Genomic DNA, 11,964 nt, shown 5'->3' on the forward strand with positions numbered 1-11,964 from the left:
AATCCCAGGGCTGATCCCCTTCAGAATGGACTGGGTGGATCTCCTTGTAGTCCAAGGGACTCTCCAGAGTCTTCTCCAACACCACAGTTCAAAAGCATCAATTCTTCAGAACTCAGCTTTCTTCACAGTTCAACTCTCACATCCATACATGACCACAGGAAAAACCATAGCCTTGACTAGACGGACCTTTGTTGGCAAAGGAATGTCTCTGCTTTTCAATATGCTATCTAGGTTGCTCATAACTTTCCTTCCAAGGAGTAAGCGTCTTTTAATTTCATGGCTGTAGTCACCATCTGCAGTGATTTTGGAGCCCCCCAAAATAAACTCTGACACCGTTTCCACTGTTTCCCCGTCTATTTCCCATGAAGTGATGGGACCGGATGCCATGATCTTCGTTTTCTGAATGTTGAGCTTTAAGCCAACTTTTTCACTCTCCCCTTTCATTTTCATCAAGAGGCTTTTGAGTTCCTCTTCACTTTCTGCCATAAGAGTGGTGTCATCTGCATATCTGAGATGATTGATATTTCTCCCGGCAATCTTGATTTCAGCTTGTGCTTCTTCCAGCCCAGCATTTCTCAAGATGTACTCTGCATAGAAGTTAAATAAGCAGGGTGACAATATACAGCCTTGACGTACTCCTTTTCCTATTTGGAACTAGTCTGTTGTTCCATGTCCAGTTCTAACTGTTGCTTCCTGATCTGCATACAAATTTCTCAAGAGGCAGGTCAGGTGGTCTGGTATTCCCATCTCTTTCAGAATTTTCCACAGTTTATTGTGATCCACACAGTCAAAGGCTTTGGTATAGTCAATAAAGCACAAATAGATGTTTTTCTGGAACTCTCTTGCTTTTTTGATGATCCAGCAAAAACTCTGCTTTTTAACTGAGAGTGTCGTAATCATTTATATTCAGTGTGATTGTTAACATATGGTTGGGTTTGAGCGTATCATCTTATTACTTTTTTTCAATTTTTCTCATGTATTCTTTATTTTCTTTTCCCTCTTCTACCTCCTTTTGGATTAAAAATGAATATTTTTGTTAATCCATTATAACATCTGTGCTGACTTCTTGTGATTATTTATTTGTTAAAATGTTTTTTTCAGAGTTTATAGTGTATCTTCAATTTCTCATGAGTGAGTGAGTAAGTGAAAGTCACTTAGTCATGTCCGACTCTCTGCGACCCCATGGACTGTAACCCACCAGGCTCTCCTCTGTCCATGGGATTCTCCAGGCAAGAATACTGGAGTGGATTGCCATTCCCTTCTTCATCAACTTATCACAGTCTACCTCCAAATGATATCTCCTTACATAAATTTTACAGTGGTATACTTCCATTTCTCCCCTAAAAGTCTTTTTATGTTATTATTGCCAGGCATTTTACTTTTATGTACATTTAAAATCTCATAATCAATTGTTATTTTTGTTTAAATAGTCAACCATTCTTTAAAATTGATTAATAAGAAAAAATTTGTATTTTTATCCATCAGTTTAGTCACTCAGTCATGTCCAACTCTTTGCAACCCCACGGACTGCAGCACATCAGGCTTCCCTGTTCATCATCAACTCCTGGAGCTTGCTCAAACTCATGTCCATTGAGTCAGTGATGCCATGCAACCATCTCACCCTCTGTCGTCCCCTTCTCCTCCCGCCTTCAATCTTTCCCAGCATCACGGTCTTTTCCAATGAGTCAGTTCTTCACATCAGGTGGCCAAACTACTGGAGTTTCAGCTTCAACATCAGTCCTTCCAATGAATACTCAGGACTGATTTCCTTTAGGATGAACTGGTTGGATCTCCTTGCAGTCCAAGGGACTCTCAAGAGTCTTCACAAACAGCATAGTTCAAAAGCATCAATTCTTTGGCACTCAGCTTTCTTTATAGCCCAACTCTCATACCAATACATGCCTACTGGAAAAAAAAAAATTGCCTTGACTAGACAGACCTTTGTCGGCAAAGTAATATCTCTGCTTTTTAACATGCTGTCTAGGTTGGTCACAGCTTTTCTTCCAAGGAGCAAGCGTCTTTTAATTTCATGGCTGCAGTCACCATCTGCAGTGATTTTGGAGCCCAAAAAAAGAAAGTCTGTCACTGTTTCCATTGTTTCCCCATATTTGCCATGAAGTGATGGGGCCAGACACCATCATCTTATTTTTCTGAACGTTGAATTTTAACCCGGCCTTTTCACTCTCCTGTTTCACTTTCATCAAGAGGCTCTTTAGTACCTCTTTGCTTTCTGCCATAAGGGTGGTGTCATCTGGATATCTGAGGTTATTGATATTTCTCCTGGCAATCTTGATTCCAGCTTGAGCTTCTTCCAGCCCAGCATTTCTCATGATGTACTCTGCAAAGAAGTTAAATAAGCAGGGTGACAATATACAGCTTTGATGTACTCCTTTCCCAATTTTCAAAGAGTTTGTTGTTCCAGTTCTAACTACTGCCTCTTGACCTGCACACAGGTTTCTCAGGAGACAGGTAAGGTGGTCTGGTATTCCCATCTGTTTAAGAATTTTCCACAGTTTGATGGAATAATTTTTATACATATAGTTAACAAGTCCAATGATCTTCAAGGTGTAAATGCAGATTTCCATTGAGTGTCATCTTTCTACTGCCTGAAGAATGTCCTTTAAAATTTCCTATAATACGGGTCTGCTGATGATGAGTCCTTTCAGCTTTTGTGTGTCTAAAACTATTTCACCTTCATTTCTGAAAGATATTATGTTGGGTATGGAATTCTAGGTTCTAGTTATAGAATTCTAGGTATAGAATTTTTTTTAGTACTTTAAAACTGCTGCTTGCTTTGTTTCCAACAAGAAATTTGAATCACTCTTATTACATGAAAAAAAAAAGCTTTTTTTCCTTATCCACATATTTATACTCTTCTGATTTCATAAATGACTGAATATTATTTAATTGGTTATATTGTAATTTGTTAACCATTCAATTTAGGTTGTTTCTAAGTCATTTTATTATAGTAAACAATGCCGTGATGAACATCCTTATGAAATATATCTACATATTTGAGTAAACATAGCCATAGAATAAATCCCTGTAAGTAGAATTGCTGATTCAAAAGAATTGTGATTTAAAATTCTGATAAATATAAGTAAACCACCCTGTAAAAAGACTGAACATAAACCATTATCAAAAACATATTTTGTTACATTCCTGTCTCTGAGAATTCTCAAATGTTTACTGGCATTCTCTTAGGTGAAAATTACACCTCTTAATTTGCATTTCGTTAAATGTAAATGAGATGTTAATCTTTTCAAGTATTTATGTATTTTTTCCTGTGAATTCCTTGTTCATATCCCTTACCTATGTTCTTTATAGTTAACTGTTTTGTAAGACGTTTTTGCATACAATAATAATTAACTCCTTGTCATTGTTATTAATATTTCTTCTGTGTTTGATGACTGATTTTCTTTAGGATATTTTTCCATACAATTTTTTTAAAATGAATGTGGTCAATTTTATCATTCTTTTCCCTCTTGGCTTCTGGGTTTGAGTTGTTCTACACAAAGGTTTTTCCAAGGTTGCAAAAGATTCACTTGTCTTTTCTTCTAGGGCATTTGTTTTAAACATTTTGGCCAAACAGGAATTAAGTTTGGTATAAGGAATGATACAGGGATGATCCAGTTTTGTGTTTTTCACTACTTATTGCTTAGTTCTCTCTGCCACCAATTTTAGATGCCGTGTCTATCACATACCTGACCCCATGTTCCCATTGTATCTGGCTTCTACATCTAAACACTTTATTCTGCTTCACTGATTTATCTGTTGATTCTTGTGTCAGTATCAAATCATTTTAATTTTTATTGCTTTTCTAATTGCTTTCATATTATGTAGAGCTGGTTTGTTCCTCTCTATTCTCCCTTGGCTTTTTTTTTTTTCAGAATTTTCTTGGCTAGTTTTTATATTTACTTTTCCAATTGAAATTTTATATTATTCTCAAGCTAGCCTCCAGACCTATAAAGCAAAAAAAAAAAAAAAAAAGAAAACAATTAACAAATATACGAAATCTGTTTCTGACTGCACTGCCATGCATTTACAGAATAATTTAGGGAGAAGTTTCTTACAATACTGGATCTTTATTGTCAAGAATACGGTTCTCCTTTCCATTTATTCATCTTTTTTATATTCTTCTGCATAATTTTTACACTCTCTTTATGCAGGCACGGCACAATGGCAACCCACTCCAGTACTCTTGCCTGGAAAATCCCCTGGACAGAGGAGCCTGGTGGGTTGCAGTCCATGGGGCGCTGAGGGTCGGACATGACTGAGCAACTTCACTTTCACTTTCCACTTTCATACACTGGAGAAGGAAATGGCAACCTGTTGGGGGCCGGCGTGAGGCACTCCGCCCATGACAAAGGTCATGAGGAAGGAGGCTCGACATACACAAAGGCGGGATCGAGCCTCAGGAGTCCCCCTGGAAATCCTCAAGCATCTACCCCCATAACCACAGCTTGCCTACTTTACTACTTTATGCTCTCACCTACACCTCTGACTTTATGGGGGGCTGTCTCCCACCACCTCTTTCGGAAAAGGAGTTAACCTAGAGCTCCAGTTAATAAAAACTCCTGGGCGTGACAAGAGTGTTTTAACCTACAAACTCCTCTGAAGGTTCTCTGGCCTGCCTGATAGGCTCGTCCGGCCACATGTGATTGCTCACAGCCTCCCAACCATGAGAGGCATGAGATGCTTTAAACCTTTTAAAAACAGGTTCCTTAGAAAAGTTAGAAAACCATTAGTATAAGTATAGTGGGCTGATTAGAAATTGTATTGGTGAAGGGTTTTTCATTTGTCGAGCCAATGTTTGTTGCTAAGTCTCCACATCCCCTGCCCTTACACACGTTAATGAATATATAGAAGAAATAAGTATTAACCTTTGATATAAATCACATTAGACCTTAGGCTAAGTAAATTCTTTCCCTAACTAAAACCCACTACACCCTCACCCTATAGGAATGTAACTTTATTTGGGTGGCGTCTGTTTTAAGAATAATCACCCCTGGAGAAAAAAGTGTTCTGGTTGACTGACCACTGTCACAAGGAGAGGGTCATAAATTGTCAGCAGGCCCCCCTGGCCAGAAGATGATGTAACACCCCTAAGACCTCTTGTATACATTTGTATGAAGCACCTGACTTTAATACAAGTCAGGACTGCTGTCTCCACGTGACTTTTGTATAACATCTCAGTGTATAAAAACAGACTCTGGAAAATAAAGAATGGGGATCAGTTCCTCGAAATACTGGTCTCCCCATGTCGCTCTCTCTCTCACTCTGGCTGAGTCTCCATCTGGAGCACGGAACCCGCCATGCTTACTAATTATGCCTGGGCTTCTAAGATCCGACTGGGGAGGCTTCAGTGTCTCCTCTCCTTCAGGAGAACGGAAGGATGCCTGCGGCCTACGTAAGTGGTGCAAGCTTCTTGTCTTGAAGTTTTATTGGTCTCCCGCGTAAACCAAGCTACTCAGCCTCTTTTCTCCACTGAATTTTCCTACTGAGCTATCCTCATTCTCTTATTCTTTATATCTTTGATGAATACTTAAATAGTCACCGAAGCCGTCTCCCCTTCGAATACCCTGGATCAGCTGGGGCTGGACCCCGGCAGCAACCCACTCCAGTGTTCTTGCCTGGAGAATCCCAGGGACGGGGGAGCCTGGTAGGCGGCCATCTATGCGGTCGCACAGAGTCGGACACGACTGAAGCGACTTAGCAGCAGCAGCATATAAGTAGGTATTTTCTCGCTTTTGTAACTATTGTAAATGGGATCTTCTTTATATTTTGAAAATGTGTAATATATATATGTGGAGAAGGCAATGGCACTCCACTCCAGTACTCTTGCCTGGAAAATCCCACGGACGGAGGAGCCTGGTAGGCTGCAGTCCATGGGGTCACTAAGAGTCGGACACGACTGAGCAACTTCACTTTGACTTTTCACTTTCATGCATTGGAGAAGGAAATGGGTACCCACTCCAGTATTCTTGCCTGGAGAGTCCCAGGGATGGAGGAGCCTGGTGGCCTGCCTTCTATGGGGGTGCACAGAGTCGGACACGACTGAAGTGACTTAGCAGCAATATATATATGAAAGATATTTATTTGTCATCTTTTGTTTTATTACATTTTTTAAAGCATTTTAGCTGGAAATAATTTCAGATTTATAAAACAGTTGTAAAAATAAAACAAAGGATCCACCCATTGTTAACATTTTGCCACCACTTAAATCATTCTCTCTCTCTCTTTATATATACATGCACACAGACATATATACACACAGAAATAATAATTTGTATATACCATGCTCCTTTACTCAGTAATACTTAAGGATATATTCTCTAAAAACAAGGATACTACCTTACATAGTGATCAAATTAAGAAAATTCAACACTGATAAAATATTAATCTTTAATCTACTATCCATATCTCAATTCTACCAACTGTCTCACTATTTTTTGTAACCAGTCTTTCTGTTGCTGCTGCTAAGTCGCTTTCTAGGTTCTTATTATTTCTGACAGTTTTAAGTTCATTCTTTCAGGTTTTACATATAGGAACAAAGAAATAACATCTACAAACATAATACGTTTGCCTTCTTTCCTCTATTTATTCTTCTGGGTTTAATTTCCCAAAGCCTATGTTGGCTAGTTACACCACAAAAGGTCAGACATCTGAATCCAAAAAGGATTCTGAAATTACTGTCTTAAAAGTACCAGTTTAGAAAATACATGACCCTGTGAGGTAGAAGTTAAGGATACTGACTGAGCCACCAGGGAAGCTTATAAGGTAGAAGTTAAGGATCAAGTCCTAGTTACACTGCTGATGAGCTGCACAGCGCTGGGGAAAATCCTTTCTGAACTTCCTCATCAGTAAAATGAGAAAGTTGAGACATAATAATCTCTAAATCCTTTTTAGTACCAGAATTCTGTTTCTGTAAGTTACTTATTAAAGAAATAAAGAAAACAGGCCTCACCTCCAAGTTTTCTGTTTTTCTTGATCTGTTCTCCATTCTTGAGCCTGGATGAAGGAATAGTCTTCCCTTTACCTTCAATCTTTAAAGCAGGGTTCTGCATTCTTGAAAATCAAACGTGTTTTTAAAATTACTATCATGTTCTCCACAAATATTCACAGAGAATCATACCAAGCTTTTGACTAATATTTTTTAAAACTCAAAGGCATTTTACTAGGCTGTTGTCATGCATGATGGCAGTTTTAAACATGAAGATTGCTCCTGAGTAAGCTGCAGATAATTCAGTGACATATATGCCTGTTATTATGGTTTCTAGGCTTATTTTTTTGTCATCTATGGTATCTCTCCTTTAGGGAAAGTCAGTCACAAGCGTGAGTATTTTGAGTCTCTTGTCCTTCACTCCCCACCTAGGCATGCCACTATCTACTCTATTTCCAACTTCTAGGGAAAAAGAGGCAGGCTCTCTGCAAGAAAGAAAGGACTTGCCATGTAGTATGGCACTGATCAAAAACTGTAAAAAACTGAGATAAGAACAGACATATAGATCAATGAAACAGAATAAAGAACTCCAAAATAAACCTACTCATATATGGTCAATTAATCTACGACAAAGGAGCCAAGAATATACCATGGGGAAAGGATAGTCTCTTCAATAAATGGTGTTACGAAAACTGGACAGTCATATGTAAAAGAAAAAGACTGGACAACAATCTTAAACCACATACAAAAATCAACTCAAAATGGAGTAAGGACTTAAAACACAAGACATGAAACCATAAAACTCCTAGGAAGAAATGTAAGTAAGCACCTTGACATCAGTCATGGAAATGATTTTTTGGATTTCACACCAAAAGCAAAAATAAACAAGTGAAACTACATCAAAGTTTCTGTATAGACAATGAAACTATCAACAAAATGAAAAAAAAAAACCTACCAAAGGGAGAAATATTTGCAAATCATATATCTGAAAAGGAGTTAATATCCAAAACATATAAAGAACTCATACAACTCAACAACAAAACAGAAAATAAATCCAATTAAAAAATGTGAGAGGAGCTAAAGAGACATTTCCAAAGAAAGCATCCAAATGGCCCACCATCCAAATGGTACATGAAAAGGTGCTGAGCATCACTAGTCATCAGGGAAATGTAGATTAAAACCACAATAAGATATTACCCCATACCAGTCAGAATGGTCATTATCAAACAGTCTACAAATAATAAATGCTGGAGAGGGTGCAGAGAAAAGGGAGCCTTCATGCACTATTGCTGGGAATGTAAATTAGTGCAACCACCATAGAAAACAGTATGGCGATTCCTCAAAAAATTAAAAATAGGACTACCATATGATCCAGCAATTCCACTCCTGGGTATCTATTCAAAGGAAACAAAATCACTATCTCAAAATAATATCTGCAGTCCCATTTTCACTACAGCTTTATTTTTAACAGTCTAGACATGGAAGTAACCTAAGTATCCATTGATGGATGAATGGATAAAGAAAATGTCACACACACACACACACACAATGGAAAAGTATTTAACCATAGAAAAGAAGAAAATCCTGCCATCTGTGACAACACAAATGGGCCTTGAGAGCATTACGCTAAAAGAAGTAAGCCAGACAGAGAAAGACAAACAATGTATGACCTCACTTATATGTGAAATCTAAAAAGACAAACAAACTAATAGATACAGAGAATAGACTGGTTCTGTAGGTTAGAGACAGGGTGGGTTAAGTGAAATGACTAAAGGTGGTCAAAAGGTAATAATGTATAGCATGGTGGCTATAGTGAATAATACCATATTACATGTTTGAAAAGTTGCTCAGAGAGCAAACCTTAAAAGTTCTCAACCCCCCCAAAAAAAGAATTTGTAACTATGTGTGGTGATGGATTTTAAACAAAGAAAGAAAATTAGCATTAAGCTAAAATACAATTTCCCATTACTTTATCTTAAAAAAAGAAAGTAAAGGTGTTTTCTGGGGTTTTTTTTAATTGAAAAATAAATGTAACAACACTGAAAAATAAAGTTCTTTACTTAAACATAACTGTGAAAAAGCAGAGACATTACTTTGCCAACAAAGGTCCGTCTAGTCAAAACTAGCTATGGTTTTACCAGTAGTCATGTATGGATGTGAGAGTTGGACTATAAAGAAAGCTGAGCACCTAAGAATTGATGCTTTTAAACTGTGGTGTTGGAGAAGACTCTTGAGAGTCTCTTGAACTGCAAGGACATCCAACCAGTCCATCCTAAAGGAGATCAGTCCTGGGTATTCATTGGAAGGACTGATGTTGAAGCTGAAACTCCAATTCTTTGGCCACCTGATACGAAGAACTGACTCAGTGGAAAAGACCCTGATGCTGGGAAAGACTGAAGGCAAGAGAAGAAGGGGACGACAGAGGATGAGATGGTTGGACGGCATCACCGACTCAATAGACATGAATTTGAGTAAACTCCGGGAGTTGGTGATGGACAGGGAGGCCTGGCATGCTGCAGTCCGTGGGGTCACAAAGAGTCAGACATGACTGAGCGACTGAACTGAACTGAACTGTAAACTTACTCTAATGTCCCAAGCATAAGTCTATAGCATACCTGAAATTCTCAGTTGAAGAGCTATTATTTGTTTGATCCTCACGGCCAAGTATTTTGGGTAAAATTTTCTCTGGCATCTTATACATGTCATCTGTGGGCTTTACCTCTCTGACTACTTTTAGTCTGGACGATCTTCTTAACACATGTGGAGGGTCCTGGTCAGAGTTATTTTCCAGATATGAGTTTCTCTTATTATTTATTGGATCACAAGAGGTGACATTTTGATGAACCAACATTTGCAATTCAAATGGATTTGGGTCTTCTAGACTCTGTAATAAGATGTAAATACATATACAAATGATTACAACAATTCAAAAAAATAAAATTAGAGGAAATTAAGTTTTATCTTGTCCTTTGATTACACAAAAATGCCTCATAAGATGAAAACATAAAAATCCATGACATATGTGAACAGAATGAAAATTTCATATTAATATAATAAATGACAATATGGATTTAAAAGCTTAATACAAAAATATACTACTTGTATTACATAAGTAATATTCATCCTTAAAACTCAAAGGTAGGGAATTCCCTGGCAGTCCAGCAGTTAAAACTGCCTTCCAGTTCAGGGGGTGTGTATTTGATCCCTGGTCAGGGAGCTAAGATTTCACATGTCTTAAGGTCAAAAAAAACAAAACATAAAACAGAAACAATATTGTAGCAAATTCAATAAAGACTTTTAAAAAATGATCCACATCAAAAAAATAAAAATCTCCAAAAAAAAAAAAAAAGCTCAAGGTCAAACCTAAGGTCACTCTGGGTGCTTTCATTTTATAGGAAATGAGTAGTACAAAATGATGACTGGCACATAAATACAGAAATATCATGCCAGGCCAGATCAATGTTCTATTCAGTCTAGAATTTTGCTATTTGACAGCAACAGTAAGTGGTATTTGTGGGACAAGATAGTATTAGTATATAACTTCCATTACACTGATTTAAAAGGTTAGCCAGTATATCATGAATGGCTCAAATATCCCCTTAATAATCCATTATGGATTTAACTTTCACGAGGATACATGTTTTTACACATATCATATAAACCTTTCTTGAGCTTATTTATATATTCAGCATCTGAAGCTTCACAAGGTAACAAATTTCATATTTTCATTACAGCTAAGTAAAAGAGTATTTAATTTGATCTGTTCTAAATCAATCTCCTTTCTACTTTTATGTAGACTTTTTTTTAAGCCTGCCTAAGTCAAAGCTTACTCTGTCAATACCAGTCATAATTTCCTACACTTTACTAATACCACCTCTTTTTAGATGAGAATATTGGAATGTTTAATTTAATCCTCATGTCCTATCCCCATGATTAGTTTCTCTTTTTCTGGATTTTTAAAAATATCATTAAAAAATGTCTATATTGAAATTTTTTTATCAGAATTGCATGCAGTATTATTCTAGGTATGTATGTTATGTGAATAACATGAGCTTAGTATCATGTTCGGAGAAGGCAATGGCACACCACTCCAGTACTCTTGCCTAGAAAATCCCACGGACAGAGGAGCCTGGTAGGCTGCAGTCCATGGGGTCGCTAGAGTCGGACAAGACTGAGCAACTTCACTTTCACTTTTCACTTTCATGCATTGGAGGAGGAAATGGCAACCCACTCCAGTGTTCTTGCCTGGAGAATCCCAGGGACGGGGGAGCCTGGTGGGCTGCCGTCTATGGGGTCGCACAGAGTCAGACACGACTGAAGCAACTTAGCAGTAGCAGTAGCAGTATCATGTTATTTAAACCTTTCAAGAAATGTTCAAAAGAGCATTTTGGTAAGAGCCAGAGGAAAAAAGAAAAAAATCCAAATGACCTAGTGAATTGGTTAAATAAATTATATGTATTATTTTATACACACAATATATATATGCCCACACAGTGGAATAGCACTCAACAAATAATAAGACTTAAGTAGTGCTACCTGGAGAAGGAAATGGCAACCCACTCCAGTATTCTTGCTTGGAAAACCCCCCTTGGACAGAGGAGCCTGGCGGGCTACAGTCCATGGGGTCACAAAGAGTCAGACACGACTTAGTGACTAAACAACAACGACAAGTAGTGCTACATTCATGGACGTAGAAAGATAACCAAGATGTATCATTAAAATTTAAAAATAAGTTACAAAGCATTATGTATAATATAATCCCATTTACTTACAGAGACTGTACATAGCAAAAATGGAGACATACAGTAAATGGTTAACAATTATCTCTGGTAAGTGGAATTGTCAGATACTTCCTCTTACTGTAATGTTTGATTATTTTTATATATAATGAGGATGTATTACTATTGTAACCAAGAAAAAGTTGCCAACATGAAAAGTTGGTAAGTTGGTTAAGTGATAGGTACTGGAGGGTCTCCCAGCACACAAGTCCAGGAACTCTAAACCAAACTGTGTCACCGGAC

The 11,964-nt window shown here is 37.6% G+C and overlaps 1 protein-coding gene across 2 annotated transcripts in view; it reads right to left on the bottom strand.

The window, feature by feature from the left end:
* ANKRD31 (ankyrin repeat domain 31) overlaps positions 1–11,964 on the bottom strand; it is a 134,898-nt gene that overhangs the window by 93,378 nt on the left and 29,556 nt on the right. For both annotated transcript variants that reach the window (XM_070796849.1, XM_070796848.1), the window contains exons 10-11: positions 9,559–9,827; positions 6,968–7,068 (exon numbers count right to left, since the gene is read on the bottom strand). In XM_070796849.1, the coding sequence (XP_070652950.1) occupies positions 6,968–7,068; positions 9,559–9,827 (370 nt within the window). The remainder of the gene's footprint in view (positions 1–6,967; positions 7,069–9,558; positions 9,828–11,964) is intronic.

Source organism: Bos indicus, chromosome 10 (assembly GCF_029378745.1).
Source record: "Bos indicus isolate NIAB-ARS_2022 breed Sahiwal x Tharparkar chromosome 10, NIAB-ARS_B.indTharparkar_mat_pri_1.0, whole genome shotgun sequence".
Taxonomy (NCBI): Eukaryota; Metazoa; Chordata; class Mammalia; order Artiodactyla; family Bovidae; genus Bos; species Bos indicus.